We start from the raw sequence: 26,574 nt of genomic DNA on the forward strand, positions 1-26,574 counted from the left end.
TGAATGTTCGCTAAACTGAACAAGTGTATGTGTGTGTGTGTGTGTGTGTGTGTGTGTGTGTGTGTGTATGTGTGTGTTTGAGTGTGTGTGTGTGTGTAGGGGAGAGACAGAGAGAGAGAGAGAGAGAGAAAGATAGCGAGAGAGAGAGAGAGAGAGATAACAGCTTGTAAATGTACTGGGACTGGTCTTAGTGACATCACAATTTGGGAGGATCTAAGTGGCCAGGAAAGTCAATTAGAGTTAAACTGAGTTTACCAGCTGGACACTTTGTATAGCATAGAAAAAAAGCAAAAAAAAGTGTGTGTGGATGTGTGTGTATGTCAGAGAGAGAGCAAGAAAGAGAGAGAGGAAAAGGGGAGGAGATACAAAAGGGAGGAACTGAGTGGAGAGGAAGGGAGAGACACATAGTAAGGAGGTTTAGGAACAAGAGGGAGTTGTTGCCAGTGATACAGCACAGACAGACAGACACAACTCATTTTCCTCCTGCAGCTTCCATCCACAGCAGCAGTGCCAGCGTGTTTTAAACAAGCAGAGGTGGAAGTGCAGGCGACAGAGAAAGGGAGTTGCCTACTAGCAGAGGTCAGGCAGGCAGGCAGAGGGGAAGCCGGTGGATGTTTTTAAGACTTTGCTTATCTGACACTGACAACAGGATGAGAAGCTGAGCGAGGGAGCAGAGAGGGGAGAAAAACATGGAGCGAGCAGCATTACCTACAGGCCATTTACATAGGAGACATAGGAGTGACAGGCACTGGCTGCCCTGAGAGAGGTGAAAAGAGGCAAGAAGGAAAATTTGGTAAATAGTCCACTTTGTCCATTCTGTCCAAAGGAGCGGGAGCGAGAGCCGAGGGATCGTAACACTGGAGCTCAAGGATAAACCATGGACTCTGCATACATCCCACCACACCTGGACGTGAGTACTACATCCCCATGCTTCTCACTCGCAGTCACATACACACACACACCCAGACACACACACACACACACACACATGGGTTTGTCAAGCCACAGGCCGCAGGAACTGTGCTGCTGAAACCATTAGTCACTCTGGGGAAAAAATGCACACACACACACACACACACTCATGCACATGCATACACTGCTGGCACTCTGTGTTGCTCAATCATAATCTTGTTCGGTGAGCAACTTGTCTAAGAATAATGTGCCCATTATGAGTTCAAAGAGCATAACGTAAGTCACCACCGCTGCAACATACACAGTCTAAATTGGCCCTCAGTGCTTTAATGTGAAAAGCAGGGTTGTGTTTTTGTTCTGTATTTCAAATCGGTTTAGCTGTCAGCCACACAACGACAGCAGTCTCTGAGCTTTCAGCAGTCACGGGTTAGATATGTCAGTATTTCCACTGATGCTTTTGCAGTGTTGTGCCTCAGCGGGGCCTCCTGTTAACCACAATGCACTTGTGACACTGAGACCTCCAGGCATGCCTGGCCGAGACAAAAGAGGAGAGACAAGAAAAAGGAGCATGAGGATGAAAGAGATGAGTTGTAAACGCATGGTAACCTGTTGATGCTCAGCTCAAGCTCATGCAAATGAGACTAAAGCCAAAAGTGTGTGAGTTTGTGTGTATGAGTGATACCTGATCGGTCAGGTAGAGCACAGTGCTGTTCTGTTGTTTGATCAGGGAAGCACCAGATTTACTCAACACCTGAATGTCCGCAAAACTGAACCAGTGTGTGTGTGTGTGTGTGTGTGTGTGTGTGTGTGTGTGTGTGTGTGCTTGTATGTGTCTAATTTTATTTCCAACTGCTCTCACATATTTACAGCCCAGCTTCTCCACAGTTGTACATCTTGGCGTGTGTTTCTGCGTACGTGTTAGCGCTCATTCTGCGTGGCAGTTAGCATGTGTTTAAACCCTGTACTGTTCTTAGCACGGACATGTGCGTGTGTGTGTGTGTGTGTGTGTGTGTGTGTGTGTGTGTGTGTGTGTGTGTGTGTAACAGAAAGGGACTTTGACATCTGGGTCATTAGCCAGCTAATTGGTCCAGCTGGGATGAATTAAAGTGCTGTTCTAATAGAGTCCAATAAACCCACACAGCAGCCTACCTGGAATATTGTTCTAATGATTTCATCTGTTACGCCTCAGAAAGCACAACCACAACTCCACTTGCAACTGTTTTGGACATATTTCTCCACACCCCATTTGTATATTAACTCCACAGTTCAAAGTCATGCATTAATAACTATTTAAGCATGGGGGATATTGTGCAGTCATACCTCACAGTTGCTTATATAGACTTTGGCATGTATGCTGAGTTTATGTGTTCCAGTGCAAGGGCCACTGTGGATACAGATGTGTCCTCAGAAGTGTTCTCAGGTGTGTCAGTGTACACTGTACATCACACTAGGGCTCATGAGGCTTTCCAACATGACATATTTTCAAGTATCTGAGTAAGCTCAGAGCGAGAAAATGAACCCTGCCACATTTATGCTGCACGTATCATGTTCTGAAAGAATGAGACGGCAGCATAGAAAAACGAGAGCTGGAAGGGGGAGAGAGAAATCAGAGAGAGCAAGAGGAGGAATTTGGGAAAAGAAACACGGGAAGAACAACAGGAAGGGAAAGTTGAGGGATCAGGCGTAACATGAAGACAGTGGCGGTGGATAAATCAGCCGGCTGCGGTGACACTCCAGCCCTCTGGCCCGGCCACAGTCCGCCACACTCTTCCGCAAAAACACCATTCATTTAAGGCCTAGGAAAAAAGAGCAACATTTATGGGGGAGAAGGAAAGCGAGAGGGAGATAGGGAATGGGAAGGTGATGCAGAGAAGCACAAAAACACATAGTGTGTGACAACATAGAGGACAAAGCAAAAGGACAAAGTTCACAGATTGCAAAGAGGAAGGAGGAAGGGGAAAGGGAGCTTGAGTTTGAAATGAACAGATAAAAAGAGAGGGAGAGGGAGAAACACGACAAAAGACATCAGAGGTCAGAGGTTTTAATCAGCGAGTTCAGAGAGACATGGGGCAGGCCGGCGACGACACCCGTCTGCCGCGCGCCAGGGTCACGCTACTGTGTGAGGTCAGTTCACATCTAATATGTCTAATAGGCTGAGCTGCACACATGCACACAGGGAAAAGACACACAAACGCTCAACCCTTCGGCTCACCTTATCCCCGACCCATTCATCGTACGGCTCCTTTATCCCCCCAAGAACATTTCATCATTCCATGTTCATGCCAGATTCATGACAGAGAGGAAAAGAATAAAAAAAATAAAAAAAAGTCAGAGATAAAAGGAAGAACTGGGGTGGGTGGGTGTAATCATAAAAATGTCTAACTGGAATGAGTCGACATCAGAGTGGGTGGAACCTTTATGCATATGACACATAAAGATGCTAAATTAGGCCTGGGTCCTCTTTGCCGAGTTTAAATTAGATAGAACCAGTCATAACACAGACACCCAGAGAGAGGAGAGAGGCTGTATGTATGTCAAAGTGATGTAGGGCAAGCTGGCCTCCATTTCTCTCTTTTCATCCGTGTTCCTCTGCCTCGCACAAGCTGAGACACACCCCGTTGTGTGATGACTGAACCTTTGAACCTCAGTGTCACCTGGGTGGTTTTGTAGGTGAGGAAAGTACAGGAGAGAGGTGGTATTGTTGTCCTTAATCTGCTTTACAAGCCTCCCCAGTATATGGGAGAGGTTGTCCAGCAGAGTGTCTAATCTGTAATTGTCCTCTGCTGCGCCGCCTCAGGTGAAACAACCCTGGGTGGGGCTGCGAGAGTTTAATGGATAGCTAGCAACAATCCCACGCTTGGAAGTGGCTTATTTTCCCAGGGCTGCCCTTTGAACCGCGTACCACATGAACATCACACATACACACAATCACACATGCATAAAAATATAGACACCTTCACACCTGTGACCTCCTTTTAACCCCTTTTTCTCTGGCAGTGTGGTAAGATTAACAGCCATTACAGTGTCATTATGTGTTTGCTCAGCCGTAAACACCGCTGTTATCTCGCTGTGGAGGGCCTAATCAATTCTCTGTCCCTTACAGAGACAAGATAAAGAGATACAGAGGAGAGATTTGTGAGAGCTTGGACAAGGAAAGAGATAATTGCAAACACAAGAGTTCTTCTTTGAGAAAATGACAGACAGGAATCAAGATGCACTAACTTTTGTTGAGTCAACCAGGGCAACATGATTCTTTTCTATTCTTCCCTAATGTATGAAAGTTCGGTTCATTTGCAGTTCAGATTGTCTTGTCCCTGGTTTTACTCCTTTGCTCTGACCCTTTTAACACTTCACCTCAACCTCTTCAGGTCAAGAGGGCTCTTAACTTGCTGGTTTCTAATTACTTGCTCAGTTATTAACACCTGCACAAAGGTGCAGGGTGTTAGCCAGGTCATAGTGGTAATTGTGTGACCCCTGTCTGTGGTCACGTTCCCGCAATGAGAATACAGACATGGAGGGAGATAAGATGATTGTTTTAAGTCAGCTGAAAGGGGGTTGACTCTCTCAACACAGTAAAGTTTAACTAAAGGAGCATCTGTGGCATCTTTGGTCAGAGTTTATGATACAAACTGGGACAGCACAGGAAAATAATTCTGCTTCAATAATCAGTTGGTGTAAATGTGGGGGAAAAGGGAAGAGTCTCCTTGTGACAGGTAATCAATACACAACACCACACGTGGGGAAAGCGCAAATAATCTTCTCTGTTGTGGTGACAAATAGAGGTTATTTGAGTATATCATTATTAAAAAAGACACTGATTAGTTGAGCAATGGTGGATTACTGCCAGAGTACCGGCACAAAACACTTAAGAATCTCTTGTGTCTCCTTACTTGGTATTTTCACAGTTTCCTGCAGATTTTGGCTGTGAAGCAGGGTATTGAGTTGCAGACACATGTTCTACAATGCATGCATGTTATTATGTGGCACCTATGCAGACATTTACAAGCTTTTTCAGCACAGTTTTAATGGTATTTAATATCCCTTTTAAAAACAATATATCGCATATACACATCCTCCAAAGGAAGAAAAAAAAACATCAATGAAATGTTCATAGTTTTCATTCATAACTGTGACTTTCCAAAATTTCTAAATACAGACAAAGCTCTTCTCTTTCCCTTTGACTATATACATGAATCCCTCTGAAGCAAAACAAGCTGTCAGTTCCTTTGTCCTGTAGCAGGAATGTCCATATCCTTGTAGAGGAGCGGTTATCATCCTGGCCTGCAGAAGTCCAAAGTCAATGAGCAAATTGCTGCAGTGTTAACACTTGTAAACAAAAGAGTCTGCCCACCACCGAGCTTCAAAATGCAAGATCTGAATCTGATATCAGACTAAACTGACAGGCGTTCATAAACAAATATCAACATTAGACAACAGATACATCTGAGTTATAAATGTTTTCTGATTTTTTTTTTTCAGCAATGTAAACATCATTAAAACAGGCCTGTATTTTCTACTACAATCAGTCAACCAAAAGACTGATTTGACACCTATAGATAAAACTTTTTTCCCCTTTAAAAGTGAATTTACTTGTAATTTAGGAGAAATTTAACCAGTCCTTCAAATGAAAAGATTTCAGTCTTGTTCACGTTACATTACTACCGTATGTCACTACAGTCCACACCCTTTAGATGTCTCTCATACACAAATTTATTCTCTCTTTCGCACACAAACACGCAGCACAATTAAATTACAGATGGAGATGGGTTAATTACTCCTGCTTAGGTGTCCCAGGAGATATATAGACCTTAGGGGTACGAAGCTTGCCATAAATTAACAGAGAAAAAACAAAGTAGCACCGTTTCTACAGCCAGGGGTAACAAGCAAACAACTTCATATGGATATGTGGACAGTAAATTCCTTGAACATATGCCACATGAAGGCTGATGACTAATGAGAAACTAGTATGTCCAGGAAGGAGAAGACACAAGCATGATATACAGAGTCCTAGAGCATCTTGTAGCAGCTATCTCTTTTGCAGATTTCTTGAACTATACTTTATATTGTGTCATTATATCATGTGATTTACATTGTTTCTGTATAAAACATATTTAGTGCAAACGTAAATTCAAAGTACCTAAATTTAAAAAGACAGAGAGATGCTCATCTTGCCTTTATATCTTTTTGTCCACCCTTTTTTCTATTTTCCACTCCCTCTCTTCTTTTCTCCACCACACCTGTCCTACCATCATCTCTCCTCACCTCCCTATCTCCCCCCAGGTCCACCATGTTCCCTGCTAACCTCCTGCTCCTCATGGTCCTGCTGCTACCTCAAGCCTCGTCTGGTCGCCAGGGTGGAGACACCAGCGAGATCGACCATGGCAGGGCGTCCCAAGCACCTTCCTCTTTGTCGCACCCGCCGGCCGGTTCCCTCTTGGAACCAAGTCTGGCTCAGACCATCCAGAGTCTCCTCCTGAGCCGGCTGGGCCTCCAGTCGCAACCTGACCCTCGGCCTGGTGCCCCAGTGCCCCGGTACCTCCTGGATCTTTACCGCTTCCACCAGCAGCAGTACCATCTAGTGGAGGACCCTTCATTTAGCTTTCCCAGCCAGCACATCCAGCAGGCTAACACCGTACGCAGCTTTCACCACAATGGTAAGATCACTGACACATCATAATCCTGTACTGTCAACCTATTCTATTGGATTAAAATATCTGGATCATAATTGTTTGAGTTTGAACTGTTGATTCAGGGAAGCTGTTTATACATTCTTTTAAATTATTTAATAAGCCACAGATGAAGTATAAAGGTCTTTAGATATCCATGACAGTAGCAGATGTTTGTTATGATTCACCACTAAACAATCTAAACACTAAATAAGATCCAATACTTTCAGATAAGACGGGTTGTCACAATCCTAAATCTTCTTTCAAAAGATGTGTGTGAGCAGGCTTAGATATATCTCACACTGGACTCTGCACTGCACTTCTGATCATGATTGGGTTTACCTGTTACAGGGCCCCGGGGAAAATATTTAATACGAAAAGTTTGGTACTGATACCCCACCTGCCGCCCTCTGCCCGCTTGGCTCCAAGTTCCTATTAATTTCAGAGCAACCAGTTCTGGAATAATATTTATCTCCAGTTAGTTAATGACAATTTCATCAAACATTCATTAATTAGGAATATTCATTATGTGGGGATAATAAAACTACAGTGATAAAGCTCCTAAAATTAGATTTTGATACAAGGTTCCTTAATCAGGTGTAGGAATATTTGACCGCTTAAGAGCCTCAAATTGAAGCATTCATTACAAGAAAATGCAACTCCATAGTCAATTTATTTCCACCATTCAACTCAGTTAATGCTTCATTATCAGCAGCTCTGTTATTTACTAAGACTGAAGACGCCTTCACAATTTTCCTGCTTTTGAGATTACTCAAGAAAGATTTAGTAGATTACAAATGTGACTAATGTAGCCAGCGTCAGTCTGGGTCTCATTAAGTGCACGATGCATGCATCTTCTGTCATATAAAGTATGTTTAAACCACACTGAACACCCATACCCTCTTTATCTTTTCTCTTAGAACCACTTGGAGACAGTCCTATAGCAGAGGATCGCAAGAAGGTGCACATCTTTTTCAATATCTCCTCCATCCCCCAGGATGAAAGGGTGCTCTCTGCTGAGCTTCGACTCCTCCGCAGTGACAGAGCGTCCCTGGGCCCCGGGCCCCACAGACTAAACCTATACCTCTCTGAGCACCACGAGGACCCGGAGCCCACCCTACTGGAGACAAGGTTACTCACCAATGGCCTCCACAGTCATAAAGCAAGTGGTTTCTGGGAGGCTTTTAGCATAAGTGCAGAGCTCCTGCATAAGGCCCTTGCTAGGAGTGGCAGCCTGGGCTTCGTCCTGGAGGTCAGACCTGAGAACAGCACCTCCTCATCCCCTGACCAGGGCCTCTCCTCTGTTGCTGGTGAGCAGGAGGCAGAGAAACACAAAGAGGGACACCTGAGGGTATGCAGGTCCGTGGGTCAGGACGAGCACAGCTGGGCCCAGGAGAGACCCCTCTTGGTGACTTACAGTCATGATGGGCGTGGGGAGCCTTTAGTCAAACATGGCAGGAGGACCCCAGGGGGCGGCCAGAGGATGAGAGGGAGAAAAGGGACAAAAGAGAGGGCCAGAAACAGCAGCAAGGGCCACAATAGGGACCAAACCTGGGTGAGGGCCAAAAAAACAGTTTATACAGTGCCGGGTTGGGGGGCTGATAAAGGTGGGGTCAGCTGGAGTGAACGTGGAAGGGTGAAAAGAAATGGTGGTCGTGCTGCGAAACTGAAACGCCTTTCTCGTAACAGATGCCGCCGTCATCCTCTGTATGTAGATTTTAACGATGTGGGCTGGCACAAGTGGATCATTGCGCCCAGCGGCTACGACGCCTTCTTCTGCCTGGGAGAGTGTCGCTTTCCTCTGGCCGACCACATGAACTCCTCTAGCCACGCCATGGTGCAAACTCTGGTAAACTCTGTGAATGGAGCAGTGCCGCGGGCCTGCTGCGTCCCCACCTCCCTCAGCCCCATCGCCCTGCTCTACCTGGACCCTCAAGACCGCGTGGTGCTGAAGAATTACCAGGACATGGTGGTGGAGGGCTGTGGCTGCCGGTAGTGGGGTGGAGGACTCAGACAGAGAAATCCAGACATAGAGGGAGATGCATTGAGGGAGACGACAGAAGCGTGAACAGACAGATGGCGGGAAGAAGAGAGTGTACAAGCCAGCTAACTGCAAACAGACATAGAGACTGACAGAGACGAATGAAGCAGCATGGGATGGATGAGTAGAGAGGAGGGAAGTATAGTGGCTACATCGTCATTACAGGGAGCAAGGAGTGTGAGACATAGAAAGAGAGAGAGTGAGAGGAACAGACATAATCGGCCACACAGCAAGATAAATGATTAGACGATGGGGCAGAGGAAGAAGTGTGAGCAGAAATACGCTCAACACAGGTGAATTGCCATGAATAGCTTCTCCCTTTTTTTTCCCATTTAGCGATGATGCAACTGTGTACACCATCAACTGACAGGCTACTTGTTCTCCCATGAGAAGCCACCGCTTTAACATCAGGTGTGTGTTATCTATATCCAAGTGTTTGCCGCTCATTTCACTCGCTCGGCTGTCTGACAGGCACACGTGTTTAGCTGTTGAGGAGGGCGGCCGAAATGGCGAACAGTCAGAGTAGGCAGTCGTGGACGGTCTGGAGCAGAGTTTACCCGATTCTGTATCTTTCTGATGGACTTACAACATTAGCAATACAAAGATGGCACCAGCATGGCATCTAAACTTTATGTGACAGTGTTGTTTCTGCAGTATTTGAACCAAGAAGTATAGGGCACATCTGTTTTTTATGAATGCTAACATAATGACAGATTGTCCTTTACAAGCACTCCTACATCAAAAGCTATTTAAAACCACAACAATAATGCTGAGGAACTATTATGCTATTGTTTGAATGTACTACTATCACTATTATTTAAAAAAAAAAGAGACTTTTTTGTACATTTCTTTTGCAGACGTGAAGAAAATCCAAGTGATGGTCGTCTTGTGATTATACATAATTCCACTGAATGGCAATTCTAACTTAAAAGACACGTTATGTATTTAAATAGCAGCAATATGGTGTATTTAATCTTGAAAATATTTAAGATATCTGCACTCAGCAAAGCATACAGAAAACTAAAAGCCTGTCCGTTCACATGAAGTAAGTTATGGTAGATTTGCGTCCGTACAAATGTTCGGTGTATTGAATTAACAGTCTGTGTTACTTCAAGTTTCCACCTTATCATCGCACACATTTTGGTGTTCAACACATGATAGCAGACATGAGTGGTGTTGCCTTTAAAAGCTCAACTAACAAGTCAATTGAAAGCTCTATGTATTGTAGCCACTGAAGTGTGTAACAACAGGTGTCTTTGCTAGTTGTGTCTGCATGTGTCAAGAAAAAAAAAAAAAAGGAAGACTGATGTTTAAACTGGGACTTTAGTGCCTTTCAAACAGGGGCTTTAAAAGTGTTCTCTGCTGAGCTTAGTAACTGTTTTTCAGTGTTGCATTTTTCTCTCTAAATGGAAAGATTTAAGCAAAAGCTTGTAAAATGTTTGACAATATACCTCTAATAAACAAAGCAAACAGCGTCAACTGTCACATGACTTTTCCTTTGCAACAACCATCTTCTCCTTTTTGCAATCTTTGCAGTCTTTTCTTCATTTTCTGTGGCCTAAAAGCATGAAAAAAAAAGCCTTACAAGTATAACATTTTTCTTCAGTCTACAGAAGATTTATTGCCATGTTCAGGAAAAAAAAAGGAAGCCAGAGGTCCCAAAGAGAGCGCAGCTCTTAACATGTTTGTGTATATGATATTGTAACTAAGGAAGTAGCCTCAAATTCTCACACTGAAACAGCTGTTAGTTCGAGAGCCAGGTTTAAATGCAAGGGGAAATGTCTACTCTCCACTGCACATCCTCTCTGACAAAACCAGTGAAGCACTGTATCACTTCACTCTACCACCCATGAACAGCGCACATATGTTTCTGATCCCAGGTACCACAGAGAGGCAGAAAGCAAGAGAGACTGAGAGAGAGAGAGAGAGAGAGAGAGAGAGAGAGAGAGAGAAAGAAAAGATAGATGAAAAGATGTGCGGTCATTCCTCCACCTCCTCTTTTGCAAATGCAGAGGTGAAAAAAGAAAACCTCAGCGGTGTCTTCGGCCTCCACTTTCCTGCAGGTTTGAAAACAGGACCCTGCCATCTCAGCCATCTGGTGGTGGCTGAGATGGCAGATGAATCCCACAGCCTGTAAGGGCTTCCCCTGTGCAGTTATTTGATTTCACACCAAATGCAACGTCTGCATTACAGGTACAGAGAAGAAAGAAGTGCTGTGTGTAAACCATTAAAATCCTACAAAGCAGCTACAGTTATGGGAAGCTAACAAAAACATGCAAATCTAGTATCCCTATCCTTTCTAATTAGTGCCACGGGTGCTCAGCTCCGAGGCACTCCTCTACTTATTATTCTTCCGCCAAATTTCGGCGCGTAACTCGTCCCGCAGCTTTGAGAAAACCCCGGTAATATATACATCAAAACCTGCGTCTTGATCCCGCAAGGGGTGCTATGAGTTTTGGTGTTAAAATTCCAATTTTTCCCAAAGTTATTCCCAAAAAACTGGGAATAAATAATGCATTAGGAATGCATTGCAATTTTCTTGAGAAACCCACCTTTTTTCTACAAAATTGCACCTTTTTTCTGAGTCACCCAGCTCTCTCATACCTGCACGTAGAAATGTGATTCAAACTATAAAACGGAGGAAAACTTCTGCTCTCTCAAAAAGACAGGAACTGTTTTTACATAACATGTAAACTTTTCAAACTGTGAGCACTCAAAGGAGGAGTGCAAATCACTTTTTCTTCAAAGTTAGAGTGAAAGCGTCAGTTGGCTAGAGTGCGTGAAGCAGTAAAAAATAACCTTTATTTTTATTTTTAACTCGAGCTCGCGGCCAAACCGTAAAAAGGAGACAAATAATTCTTTCTGAAAATGTAGACATAGTTGTTGGGATTCATAAAATGTAACTTTGACAGACAGGGTCTGCACAAAATTTAAACGGGGGTGCCGAGTCCGGCAGCAATACCTGTCTCAGTCTCATTGACACCTAATGTAATCGTCTTTTTTTTTCAAAAGAATCTCTCTCTGTCTTCGCACTGAGCTTACTCACTCATTTTAAGGAATATCTGAATAAAATAAAGACTGTAGAAACTTCTGGCTTCAGTGTCTGGCACAGTCTTTTCAGTTTATGAAAAGAAGTAACGGTTTTCTCATAATTTGCAGTTGTTTGAAGCCATGTAGAAGCCAAATTCTGGGCAGATTTTCACATTGCCATGGCAACGGCAGCTCCTGACCTGTGTGCGTGCGCCTAGCAACCAGATAACCAACTCTCCAAGCTCTGCTAGCTTAACATTAGCCGCATGTTAGGTCTTAAATTACATTTAGTTAGGTCTTAAATATGTAAGTCCATTTACTGTTTCCTTCGTTACTTTTTTTTTTTGTTTTGTTAAAAGAGTGAATGAAGTTGTGACAGTCTCCGCTGAGACAGAGGAGAGGAGAAGCTACTAGCCCTCTCTCGCTGTCACTTCTAGTCGCGTTGCTCTCCTCCCCAGTAATGTTAAATTTAGCACAGAAAAAAACATAATAGTGGTAATTTAAATAGCGGTTCATGGGATTTATTAACCCTCAGGGGTCCCTCTGTCCTTTTTTGGACATTTTCTTCACTTTTCTTTTTTGATTTGCTGATCATTTTGGCTGTGTTACAGCTCAAGGTATGGATTTCTGCAAGAAAGTGTCTTTTTTTTTACATATTTTTAAAATCTAATGTCAGTTACTGTTACAGGTCTATTATACACTGGTAACACATTTTGTACCCTCTGGGGTTCCTCGCGTCCAAAAAAGGACACACAAAGAAAATGCTATAAAATCATCATATATCAATATTTTTTTCTGCTTTTTTTGCATAAATCTCTTAAACCACTTCAGTTCTGCTCAAACCTATCAAATGTTTATTAGTTTTCAGGATTTTGACCCTTTAAATGCCAGTTTGAAGACATGTTGCCTCTTGTTTTATTAAAAAAAACAACACAGAATATGAGATATTTCCCACATAATACATGATGGAGGGATGTGACATTGTTTTATATCAGAGTCTTTTATATCAAGACATTTCTCAAAACCAGAGTATGATCAGGGTGACTTTTGAACACTGGAAATAAATCATGTACTCATCCCGGCAGTAGCCCCCGTGGCACTCAAAATTTCCCTGGAATTTTCTAGTATTAATTGCTATGCTTAAGATTTTTTAATAGGACTTGGAATAATAATGTATCACTCTTTTGTCAAGATTTCCCCGATTGCCCTTCTTTTCCCTGAATATTACCATTACCAGAGCAAAGTGATAACAACACACACACACACACACACACACACACACACACACACCCAAGGAATATTCTTAAAAATATTTTAAGGCTGTACTTTAAGATGCCGTTTAAGCATGAACAGTCACTGATACAAACTTGGGACTGGTGCTACTTTCAGTGTCAACGAATGTAACTGGATGTGCATCATAGAAGTTGGTGTAATTCAATACGGTTGAACTTTAACAGTAAATCCTGGAAACCCTGTGGAAGATTATTTTGGGGACAACGGAAGCTCTGGGCACTAGAACAAGTTAAAGGTAGGCCTCCAGCATACTGAGTAAAAATGTGTCACAGCTTAATAGTATATTCATTTTTAATAGGAGTGTGAGAGTGTAACATTGGCTGTCACTATTTTTCCATATGGAGGACTGACTAGGGTTATGGGCCTTTTGCTGTAATCTAATTATCTTTTTTCTTGTTTTCTCTGTTTTCTTTTCTTTGATTTCTATTTAAACCGGGCAATGTGCAATATTTGAGCAACAGCTTAATGAAGTGTGATTGATTGAGGCTTCATATAAACTCTACCTATTGTCCTTGGTGTGTGAGTGTGTGTGATTTTTAAGGTGTGCAGTGGTAGTGTGTTTTTATGAGCCTTATATGTTGCTCTCTTTTGAAGGTGTTTGGGGTCCTGGGTATAAGCAGCCTTTTAATTTTCACTGTGTATTTTTACTATTTATCTCAAGTTGGTGTCAGTGCCTCGTTGGCTATTCTGCCTTAGTTTTGCACAGTTTATTGTACATTTTTTATAGCTACTGTGCAGCTCCCATCCTGCTCTACTGCCTTCTTTTAATATCTTACATTGTGCAAGTCATTGAATAAAGTTTATGTTTATTTTTGAAGTTCCTGTCTCCCGTCCTGTTTACTCTGGACACTTACCTGTCTGCCTGGTGACCTAGGCTGAAGAAATAATCATATCAGTCAGAGTTACAATTTAAATCACTACACATGAGTGAATTTCCTTACATTGCACCACTGTACCATTGTGGCACAAAGAAAGGTTCACAGGTCAGACACACACAAGCAAATTTGGAAAAGCATGACTCAGAATAAAAAAAAAAAAAGAATAAGAAGAAACTAGGAAAGTGGAGGAATCCTCCCCTTATAAGGTTACAATAGAAAGAGGGGTGTGACAGAAGCAGTCCGGTCCAAACGGGATGCAAACCAACACATACAGAGAGAAAAGAAAAATAACATACTTGTGGTGGAATGATGCATTGGGTTAGAGATTATAGAGATCAAAGTAACTAATGAATAAATAATACATTTATTTAAATTTGCTTTGATTTATTTTTAAAAAGAAATCAGATAACCCATTCCTAAATTAAAATCAGAAATGCAAACAGGGAAAGAGTACTGCTTGGAAGGATTGAAGTTATGAGTTTGACCTATACGAAGCACAGTGGAAAATGTTCAGAGTTCATGAGCGGAAAGGACCAGTGGTGGTCTGTCTGTTTGAATCCTGCCCGTTGTCGGTACCCAGAGAATCATTACCAATCTTGCTGCACAGTGTGAGGGAGGCGCTGTGGCCCCCTCCAGACCTCCAGAGAGAGAGAAGCAGGGGGTTTTGTGGTGGAAAACCATGACTGGCTGATACGGAGGAGGAGAGTTCTGAGAGAAGTGTGTATATATAGTAAAGTGTAATTTTATTACATATATCTCCGCAGCAGCGCTGCCCGTGCAGGCAGTTTGAGGCCTGCCTCGGCCCTACACTGTGTGTCTGTATTGGTCAAAGTAAAATGTTTAAATCTTAAAAACGGCTAGTATAGTTGAATTATACACATTTTCAAAGACATCAATGCAGCCTTCAAATGTCTTCATGTCCCAGTCTGTGTTCACCACAGACAGTTCCACTGCAGGCTGTGGAGTTCCCCCTCTTTGATAGATAGACATCGGCCAGGGTCTATCTATCAAAGTACCCTCTTGACAATTTTTTAAAAGAAAATTACAAAACCAGGTTTTGCAGTTATATTATGAAATAAAAATTTAGTATTTCTTGGACCATCAGCGTAGTCCGACAGTCATCTGTTGGTAAGGTAGGAATGTGTGTGTACGTGCGTGTGCGTTCTTCTATCTTTGTGAGGACCAGTTTGAGTTAGAGACCCTGCAGAGAAGGGCCAGTTTGGGGAAGTGAAGATATTTTGGCCAGTCCTCACAAAGGGATGCTTGAGGATTAACACTTAATTTTACGGTTCAGGTTTTACATTTCATCTCTTGGGCTGTAATACGTTATGGTTTACTAAGCGATCTAGCAATGACCTCTGACCTTTTTCCTGCATGACCCCTGCTCACTCCTAACTCATTCACCTAACCCATTCCTCATCCTACCTGTCCTGACTTATCTATCTCTCATCCTTTAGCATTCCCTTTGCAAATCAGCCCTTTCATCTCAGCCTCTTTGTCAATCAGCTGCCCATCCTGACACAGTTTTCACTTGCAAACCTTTTCCTCTAATCTGACCCATTGACTCTTTCACGTTTTGTCCCACATGATGAAGAGAGATGAGTGATTATTGATAAACTTCGACCTGTTAGGTTATTCACTATTATGTGCAGCTGATTTGTTTTAAATTACTGATACGAGAAATTGGTAAATTGGTGTTACAACTCTGCTTGGGGAATATGGTGATTTTATTCTAAGCTTGTATGACCGTCTGACAAATGTTTTTTTCCCCTCTTTTTAGGTAGGGTTTTTTTTTTTTAAATAGGAACAGAGGGATGTATGAAACCATTCACCGTCTTCAGTCCCATCATCTTTGCTGCTGCAATTATTATTGTAAAACTTAAATTGTAGGGAAGATAGTGAAATTTCCTCCATCTTTATTTCTTTAAAATATCCGTGGTTGACTCAAAGGATGGAGACAGATAGCTCATCACACCTCGGCCTCTTCCTTCATCAAGGCTCTACACTGTCTCTTTCTCATAGAGTGTGTGTCTCAGAAACGTTTTATCTTTTCTTCCTTACAGGTGCTCTGCTCATGACTTCTTACGGGTGAGGTTGTGGAGCATAAAGATAGGATATGACCAGGCTTATCTTGTCAGGTGTGGAGTCTGTTTGAGGCTGGGTAGCAGGGGCCTTGACCCGGTCAACCCTGAGGAACACCTTCCCTCAGTCCATAAATCATGCAGAGGAGCTGTGGAGGGTTACTCCCTGCGACAGGGCAGCCCGGACACATGGCCGCGCTTTGACCAGGTGCCTGGATTTATCTGTGATATACCCCAGATAAGCAGGGTAGAGCAGAAGGGAGTACAAATGCCTCGCATTACAGAGAGTTCTTCACACAAGGAGTGGACGTGGTCTTTGAGGAATATTAGTTAATTACAACCAGAGTACACTCTGCACTGTAAAACATCACACATGCAGCAACAACTCGTTTTTCTCATTAACTTTTGTTCATTTCAACATAATTCAACTTAGAATGTATAACTATAATTTACAGATAATTTTAGAACTTATAAATGAGTTGTTGAGGTTTTTGGACTTTAAAACTCTCCAGAAATTCTTCATTCATGTGTTTTCAATACATGCAAAGGTAAGTCATTGTTGAAGGTGCCCCCAGACACTTATGGTTTAACAAAGTCTCTTATTAAATTAAAACTCATATGTTGTCTTTGTGTTGACTCTGGTACAAAGTGGCTTCAGCAGCTGCAGCTGTAACGTCTTCATGTCAAATGAAGTACTGACTCTTGAAGCTGATCAAATGACAAAGGAAAACAAATCTGTCTGTTATGATTGTCTGTGTTACCAAACAGTCAATTCAACTGAATATCAAAAGTTTATAGAACTTCCTTTTGAAGTTCCCTTAACTTAACTCAGTTAGTTTTATATTTTTAAATTCATAAAACATCTTTCAACTAACTACGTAACCTGAGTTCAGTTTAAGGCGGCAGGGGAAGTTGATTTGACTTAAAATGATTCCCATTGCTGAGATTTCAGAGATACTGAGATCCGAAGCCTTTTCCAATGCTTTCTATATTAATTTCATTGTTACTTTTTCCATTTTCCCTTTCGATGACATCATATTACTCAACATAGAATCACATACAGTAAATCCCTAGAAAACAATGCAGCGGCCACTAGTTAAATTATCCAAACTTGTTTTCTGAGAACTTACCAATAACTATACTACAGTTATTGAAATAACAATACTACAATTCCCAAGTGGTAGTGAATTCAAAACCCTCTTGTCACCACAGATGTGAACGGAACATGCTGCCATAATTCATTCAAAATTGACCCAGAAGGTAAAACTGGATGTATTTACACTGCAGGTGATAAAATAAGTTTTCTCAGCATCTTTTGCTTCTGCCCAGCGCCAGAGGCTTGCATGACAGGATTTTAAGCTCCGTGATTGGCTGTTTCGTGCCGAAATGCACTTTGAGAGTCGTAGTAAATTTTTCTCTCCATTTTCATGTAAACTGGCCTCTTTTCAACAAACAACCAGATATTTAAAAACAATCAGAATCGGGCTGAAGAACCCCAGCTCTGCTGAACCGTATAGTCAGATTGTAAAGTCAGCAAACAGTGCTGCAGTTGAACTTTGGAGCATGTCCCAGTTATTTAGCATCATATGTCACTAACAACAGTTCGACGTGAGCTGTGCCATACATGGATGGCACGCATGGGGATTCCTTTGTGGTTCACTGCAGCGCAGTCTGAGAGTAGACAGAGTTCAGGAGGACTAGTCTGCCACTCTTCTACCGCCCACGGTGACGGAGCCGAGCCACAGACGAGGGCAGCTTCGTTCGTCCCTGGTGTTCCCTGCAGACTGCCAGCCTGCTCCCTACCTGCTCGATCCACGGAAACTACCGCACTCCCACCTCCTTGTTAAAGTACTGGGTCAACTGTACAGCCCACCCACTGTATATATGAAACCTTTAATGATACCTGTCTGAAGCACATTTTGGATTACTACCAGAGAGAAAGGCTTAGAAAATTGGAAACGCTTTTGGCTATTCTGTGTCACCACAAATCACAAACGTCCTCTTTTGTTCCAAAACTTTTTCCATATTTTTCTAAGAGAACATCAGTTGTAGTGGTGAAAATTTGTGGGTTTGGCAAAGAGACGCCGAAACAACCGGGGTGTGCCTGCGGGTTTTTTTAAACAGCGATGATAAATAAAAGCCAACATGACAGTGATATACCAGCGGCAGAAGAACCAGGGCATCACTTACACTGCCGGGGTCACAGGCCCTTAATGGCTGCAAAATAATCCCTTTTGGACATCAGAAACAGTTTTCAATCATGCTAACCCCTTAAGTACACTAAATTGCAGTTTGATACATATAGTGTGTCACACAATAAAATGATAGTGTCCCAAATCACTTTAGCAGATGTGAATGTATCTACCAGTTGCTTCTGCTGCTGTTGCTGAGTTGGTGGTTTCAGTCTGGAACACATAAAACAGATAGCGAGGGTTTTGGGTTTCGCCTCTGAGCTTCAAAGACAGACTCATGCTGAAACTGAGCGAGTAAAACTGGACCTCTGTGTCGCAGAATGAGGCAGGTGCAGCACGTCAAAAGGCTGGCCTGAAAGCAGGCGTGTCTGAAGCCAGAACGCTGACCCCTGAAGCCCGGGGAAGGGCCGCTGTGTCCGTCCTTCTCTCTGAACGTACAGTATGTCTCGCTTTCTCCAACTCTGTGTACATGTGCGTTTGATGCGGCCGTCCAGAGGTTGCATAAGGACCAGCTGTTGTCCCAGATTCATCCTTGTCGGTAGTTTGACTGAAAACGTATGCAAGCACCAGATAACGTCTTAATCAAAAGTGATAGCAGTTCAAACAGCGAATGAATCAACAGCGTCTGTATATCCTGCACATCCCCTCTTTTTCTTCCTCTTCTGTCATCTGTCCATCTCTTCATTTATGTCTTCATCTCCATCTCCACCTCCCACCCTCCCGTTCCCTTACAGCTCAAGGATGAAAAATGATGTTTTTACAGGTGTTTCACAATGCGGATGCTGTCCCTGCTTGAATGGAAATTGCATTCATTCTTTCCCTCGTTTCTGCTATTCCTGCCTTCTCTCACCGCCTCTGATTTGCTTTCGACACTCAAGGCATGCGTTCAGGGAAATATACCACTGGGGTTGAGAAGGGGGACGGGATATTCCTCCGTTTAGTTTTAATTAGACAGATGCTGAGGATGGAGACCTCTAAAGTCTCCCCTGGAAACAGCCAACATTTAAGATTATTTTCATAGTTCAGGCCATGAGGTATTCTCACCAAAGTAAACACTGAAGGGGAAGGACAAAAATATCACTGCGATGCGAAACTTCTTTATTTGGAGGGAAACCTGAAAGTGAGCTCACCTGAAATGTTGGTGATTGGTCATTTTGACACATTTTACCAATCAAAAGCAAACACCATACTACACCATACACCATCATTTACAAAACATGACCCTGCCACAATTTGCAGTCTGCAGGCAGTGCTCACTCGCTTTGTGAAACAGGCCTCTGATTCTTTAACACCTGTCTGATTGTGTTTGTTTATTGCCCCATCAGACTTCTTTTTAGCAATGTAGGCATATTTCGCGCTCACAGCAATTAACTTGCTGAGTGCAATGTTATCATCACCGACTGAAACGACAGGGAACACTGGAAAATTTATATTCAAGTTGTAATAAATTGGAATTATCCGTTGGATTTTGTAGCCGTGTCAAGTGTCCAGGAAGCTATGTCAGTGTAATCGGAAAGATCTAATGAAATCATAATAATGTAATCAATATGTGTCTTTGGTGTCCTCTATCACTCAGATCATAAGGCCCATACCAGCAGGGTAACAGCAACATAAACACCTCTATCACTGGTGCGTACCTGTTGATGAGCCAAAGAGACAAGAAACAAACAGGAGAAGAGGGAACAGAACGAGTCAAGCAGAATTCAGACTATGAAGAAAAGGAGGGAGAGATATAAGGAGGAGGAATCAAGTGATGAAGGAAGAGAGGGATGGAGAGGGGACGGAGTGGAGCTGGTGGACAGCTGTTGGTCTGTTTACTTGGAAGATATCACTCTTCTCCAGATGTTTAGCCGCACACACAGGAAAAGGGAGAGAGAGAGAAGGGCAGGGGCGAAGGAGAGAGAGAGCGACAGAGGGATGTGAGTGATTGGAGGTTCAGTGGCATTTGCCAGATTGGACTCATCATAGTGTATTTTATGACTTGCACATTCAAAGCGCTACGTGGTCGGCAACCAGGACTCAGTGGTGGGAATGCCCTGTCACGGGATTAACCCAGGAAACAAACACCAGACTCAACAACAGCGGATCTACCGATTCCCTTAAATCACTTCGAGAAGTAAAACAATAAGTTGGAAAGTAAAGTGAAATAAATAAAGTGAAAATCCAAACGCGGGTATGATCTGTCAACCTGTGAGTTATTAAAAACTCATGTCATCATGCAGAAAAAAAGTGATTCAGTGCTTTCTTTCTTTTCACACTTCCACATGTACCTCTAATCTCTGGCTAGATTTCCAGGTTTTGTGACCTGGGGGATTTTTCTGGCAGTGGTCTCTTTGTTACTTGTCTAGAGGCTTAAACCACAGGATTTGGGTTTGCTGTTAAATTCTGCGGAGTGAGATTAACTCCTTTGCAACTACATCCGCTGAATCTGAGGGAGCTGTCAGTGCGTTTCAATGCAGCCGCTGTCTGACTGAATGTCTCCCTCATATCGCACAACAAGAGGGAGGAAGGCAGAAAAAGCAAAAGGGAAAATCAAGGAAGAGAGTGACAAGGGGAGGAAATGAGTTAAAACTCAAAGTGGGGCCTAAAATTTATTAGTTTCACTAACATGAGAGGTCAGTGTAACCCCCTTTCATCCTGTATCAGAGCCATATATTACCAGTGCAACACACTTTTGGCAGAGCTTAAATAACCAGCAAAGTCTGTGGACCAATAAGGTGTCAGAGTGTAAAAGAAGAAAGGTCATTGAATTTGATAAATGATCAGCATGGGTGATATTCTTAAAAAAGAAAAGACAACCCCCCTCTTGCTACTTTGCCTCCCTTTCATCCTTTCGTATAAGCAGCTTTGTGCAAGGTCATTTTTCATTATACTGTTTCTCAGTTCCAGACTCCTTCATTGCAATTGCACATGTGTCTGAGTCTGAACACAAGGCTGATAACAGGCGCATGAATAACTAGGGCTCATCACCAAGCAGCAGCAGTACATGATGCTCCTGAGATGCATTAACACAGGCCGCAGCCTTTCCAGCCTCCCTCCAAAAAAAAAAAAAAGAAAAGAAAAAGAAAAAAAAAGTAAAAGGAGGAAAAGAAAAAAAAAACTGAGACAGGGAGAGGGGAAAGAAAAAGAGAGAGGAGGGGGAAGGCCTGGCATAAAGATTAGATTAGCACTTTAAAACATCTGTGAACTCGTCCGGCCCAAGCTACCGCTTCCCCACAGATTTGGGCCTGATCTCACATTTTCTTTCCTCCACCTCCCCTCCCCAGTTCTTCACCTCTCCCTCCTCCACCCTCATCCCCTTTTTTGTGGTTTGTCTGCTCTGTTTTCTTCTGTGATTGACCTTTTACTTCAGGGGTAAGGATGGTGAAGTTTTATTATTTTTTTTATTACACACATTTAAATTTTTATTTTTATTAGTAAAATCCCCTGAAGAGAGACCAATGAACAGTGAGTTTAGCTGAGAAGTGGTGTCTGTGTTCCCGGATTCACTCATGCCTATGTGCCACTGAACTCCACTGTCATCTAAAAATTACTACACACACATTAGAGCACCATGCCCTGCACTGGGTGACATACACTCAGCTGCCAGTTTATACACCTAGTGAAAACTGACGCAGTCATGCTATAAATCCTCCCCTCACCAAGGTTATAATGTCCAGCTTTTATTGAAACTGATGTAAAGAGGTGATGATTCAACTTCATGGTCATTTTAGACAATGCAGTTTGTGGTGGTGTTGAACTGAATCACATTATACAAAGAGGTCTTTCTCTTATTCAGCCTACCTTCACTCGTATAAATGGGCTTGATATAATAATATAAAGGCCCGTCAGTATAATGCAAATACAATAGACGTGACAGATCAAAAATAGAAATATCTGGAACAACAGCGGAATCCAATCCCACACATGAAGTAGAGTTTAATGACGAATTCATAGTATTGACATTGGTATGTCAGCTCACATGTGAATTTCTATGAAGAGCTGCAGCATCAATACTCCCACCTTCCCGGAGGGTTCGTTTTTTTTAAGGCTTGATAATGTGTATTACATTAAACACCCTCTTCCAGACAATCCACCCCTGCGAGTGAAGGTAAGGGACGACATGCCTCCTAACTCTGTTCACATCACCATTATGCACCCATTGGGAAGAAAGCATTGGCCTGGTGTGGAGGAAAAGGGTTTCCTTCATTTCTTTCCCCTTTAGCAATGAGCCTGTTTCCAGCAGCGCTAGCTGTAACTCCAAAGGGAGGAAGGGTGGGAACAGTATGAAGACAAAGCGATGGAAAGACTGATATATACCCTCTAATCTTCACTGGTGGGCTATGTGGAGACTCAATTATTCTGTCTGAAAATAAAGAGATGAGCCGAGACTCCCATGGGACCTCAAGAATGCTAATCCCAAACCACAAATTTGAACTTAATATACTCTTAAATGAACGGCATGATATCTCAAGAAAGCTTCGCTGGCACGCCCAAAAACTTTCTAAAATGTTAACTGTTCCTTAAAAAACAATTAACTGATGTCCTGCCATTTGAATCTCCGTGTGCGGTAGAAGGAATTGTAATAAGTTAAATGGCTGATGGTTACCTCCCCCCAGCAGCAACTGTCCAATCAAAACTTAGAAACAATACCTGAACGCAGCAGGTTATTCAAGCTTTGAATTTCTCCAAATGCCAAAGCTGTGTATACATGTGGCTGTAGCAACAGTGGTGTTATATATTGTGCAGCCAAAACCACATGATCAAAAGTGTAAGGGCTGAATTAAACATTGTGTTTATGCAGGATTCAATCATTAGCTCATTAGCAAGCTATCTTACTACTTAGAGTAGTGACTGAGCGTTAATTCCAAGGCCATGTGGCACATTAACCTACATTACGATTACATACAACTTGAAAGAAACAATTATTACAAAAAAAGCATTCACATCCAGCAGGTCTTATCCTCCCATCCTCTGGAGTTTGGACTCCCACATTCAAGGCTGGATTTAGGCAAAGTGGGCAGCTGCCCTAATTCTGTCTAGATAATCTGATCAATCACAAATATGTTAGAAATTTGCTCGACTAAAGAATAATATCTACCATGACATATATCCTGAATCTCGTGGTCCCAGTCTTGTGAGCGTATGGTCTGCAGTAAAACTGAGTTTATCAAATTGCTTTTTTTATGATTATCAATAGGCTTTATAGTTATTTTCTTATAATTGATTGATTGTTTAGCCCATGAAGACCATGATAACACATTCAAATTATTTTGTTTCCCCAACAGTTAAAAACCTAAAATTGTGAGTTAGTTTTCATAGAAAACGTGGAAAATAACAAACATTCACATTTGAGAAATTGGCTCAAAAAAAGGTTTTAATGATTAATCCATTCTCAAAACTATTTGTCATTAACTAATCTATTGATCAATAAATCTATTCTCTACAGTAGGTTGACCTCTGGGTTCCTGAGGAAATAATGAAACTGCCATGTATTGTCATAGTTCGTTCAGTTATTCATTCATTCTCTTCCTACTTTGCCATTATTCAGTAACTACCTTGCCATTTCAGACCCTGCTTGACCTGCAGTAACCCCAGCCCTTCCCGCCTTTCCCGTCACCTGATTCCCCCACGCCCATCTGCGCAACCTGTTCCCTATTCCCTCTTTACCTGCCTAGTATATATACCATTTAACTTCCACTTGTACTCTGCCAGATTATCTATCATATAAATCTACACTTTTGACATGCATAGCACAAGTAACTAAGGGGGCGGTGCTTAACTGGCGGCCCCCTTAGAATAATGTTGTTGTTGTTGGTGTTGTATTCTTCATGGCCTGCTGAAGCTCCTCTCATTTCTTTAATAGTTGTATCGCCCTCCCTGTTTTTGATGTCTACCTTTCTCTGGTTGTACTAAAACACAAACTTCACTTTAATTCAAAATCCAGACAATTTCACCATCAACCAGATGTCCGGCCGAGATCATTGGTTTACTGGAAGCATGTACCCTCTTTAAATAAAAACAAGCTGCCGCATAGTCTAGTGGATTCCCAAAACTTGGTGTGAGTCAAGATCATGTGTGTGTGAAAGTGTGTGTGATTTTGTGGGGATGCTATGTACCTCACATTTGGCAGATTGCGACAACAGCTAGTAGGAAGGAAGAGAAGAGAAGCCAGCCAAGAGGCCATGGAGCATTTCCATGGCATTTCAACAAAGCCTGTTGTAATAACAATGAGCACTATAGCAGGTGTCCATATTATACTTGTTATGAAGATTCCTGGAAATAGGATTGAGTGAAAATCATTACAAAAATGCTTACTTAATATGAAAACAGCAGTATTTTTTATTGGGAGAGAGAGACACATCCTGACTGTGGTTTGGTCACAGCATGAAAACACCAAAAACATGTCATATAAACATCCTTCACACTCCATTTGAATTAATTTATTTAGGAAGCTGTTCAGGAACCAAAGGCTGGGAGGGTTGACTCAATAAATCCACAGACAATGGTTACCACAGCAGGAGGAAGTGTGAGTATAGCCATTATACAGACTTATAACTGTACAGCAATAGCCAAATCACAGCAAATCAGACATAAAATTCATTGTCTGGCCAGTGTGCAACTACTGCTGTTTGTATTAACGTTCATAAAAATCAGTCAGCTATGGGATATTTAAATGTCAATCAAAGAGGATTAAATGCTGGAAACAGCCACTGTCCCATAATTTGTGCAACAGCTGCTCATCAGACTGAGTCATCTCGATAACAAACTGAACACATAATCACACACAATTATTTTATGCCCCATTTTCTTTGATTTCATTTGTTCTTTTTCACTTTTCTTTTATTTCCTGTCTCACAGATTGTTTTCCTGTTGATTGCATGATGTGCCCTTTAAGCGTTTAATGCCGTCATATATGTTCTTTGTAAGTCTATGATGAGTCAAATTTACCAAAAAACAAAACAAAACAAAACAAAAGAACATATTTTTTTGTCTTTTAACCACTGGAGAGACATCTTTTTTCTAAATCCGTTGTGGAATAACAAATAGATTGCACTTCCTTCTCAGACCGCACAATTAAGTGGGTCATTGCATTGGTAATGTGTACTGGCAGGGATCAAGTCTGTACTGGCACTTAACACCTCTTGTCTAGCCACAATTGAGCAAGCAACACTATCTTCTCTTGAGTGGCCCCTCCTTCAATCCTTCAGTCCCCTCATCCCTCTTCCTGTCTTGTTTTGGCCAAAGCAACAGCACAATAACATAAATCACAGGTCTGTTTGTAGCCAGAATGAGAAAACCAAGCCTGAAGCTATGAGAGCATCTGTTCTTCCCTCTAAAACACACAAACACACACAGACCTGCACGCAAACAAGCACATGCGCTTATGACGGCCTTGAGCTGTCATCACATGTGCCTGAATCCCACAAATGGTTATTTTTATATATATTGACAGGCAGGGAGGGATAGACCTGAGGCGTCATGTGGTCCAGATATGAGGAAAGGATGAAACCGTGGAAGAGCAGGAAAAGGCAGATGCAGATGAGGAAGCAACATACAGGAAAGATGTAGAAAAGGGCTGACAGGCCTTGATGATAAAGGAAGTTTTCCAAAAAGCACCTTCATGATCTCCAAGTATCAGAGCAGATGCATAGCAGAGGTAAAGGTTTGAAGCTTTAAAACATCAATATTTAACAACTGAATCACTGCAAACGATAGATTCACCTCACAGGGGCAAAGTAAGTTGTTGATAATTGCCCCACAAATTAGTGCCATCAACCAAAATCCGTCTTCGCAACGTTGACCTCTGATGGAACAGAGAGCAGGAAAGTTAAAACTGCAGGAGGCAGACCTTTATATACGCTCCTCACCTACCTACCCAACAGTTTATTTGAACTACCTTTTAACTTGTTCACATACATCCTCGGACCGTGACAGTTGTATGCACATTTCTGTCACAGAGGCTATGCACACTGGAGATGCACCATATCTGGGCATGCATGCAGTGTACCTTTTTGAATTCAGTGAGCGGACTAGCAGTACCATGCTCCCGGCTCACTACAGTGTTAGCAGCTACAGTATTACCAGCAAATATTTTGAGGAATTTTGCTGTACCACTTTGACAGGGCCTTAAAACTGAACAAGCAGCCAAATATGTTACACAGACATCCAAGTCCCTCTGCTTCCCTTCTTGGACCTTTCAGCAGCTCATTTTCTGCTTCAGAGATACTCTGGAGGGTTTCCTCAGCTGAGAGTCAGCAGTTCCTCTGAAGTTGTGCTTCCTGACAGTTTTTGATTCCCCGGTGTCAACGTGTGAATCTTTCAAATGTGACCTTACTTGAATCACAGGTAGGTATTCTTCACCCTGTCAGAGAAAAGAAGATAGATTGGATATTTCCAATTTTAAATGAAATGCACAGATCAGTTTCAAATTCACAAGCTTATGTTGGGGAAACATGCTATAACTTCCTGACAGACGACCTGGGAATTGTTTCTGTCAAA

At 42.3% G+C, this 26,574-nt stretch overlaps 1 protein-coding gene across 1 annotated transcript; it reads left to right on the forward strand.

The window, feature by feature from the left end:
* Positions 1-377: 377 nt before the first annotated feature.
* On the forward strand, positions 378-10,094 carry bmp16 (bone morphogenetic protein 16). The gene is made up of 3 exons (XM_056375155.1): positions 378-910; positions 6,193-6,566; positions 7,499-10,094. Exons 2-3 carry the CDS (start codon positions 6,200-6,202, stop codon positions 8,572-8,574), a joined length of 1,443 nt encoding a protein of 480 aa, XP_056231130.1. The 5' UTR covers positions 378-910; positions 6,193-6,199; the 3' UTR covers positions 8,575-10,094.
* Positions 10,095-26,574: the final 16,480 nt, after the last annotated feature.

Source organism: Seriola aureovittata, chromosome 4 (genome assembly GCF_021018895.1).
Source record: "Seriola aureovittata isolate HTS-2021-v1 ecotype China chromosome 4, ASM2101889v1, whole genome shotgun sequence".
Lineage (NCBI taxonomy): Eukaryota > Metazoa > Chordata > Actinopteri > Carangiformes > Carangidae > Seriola > Seriola aureovittata.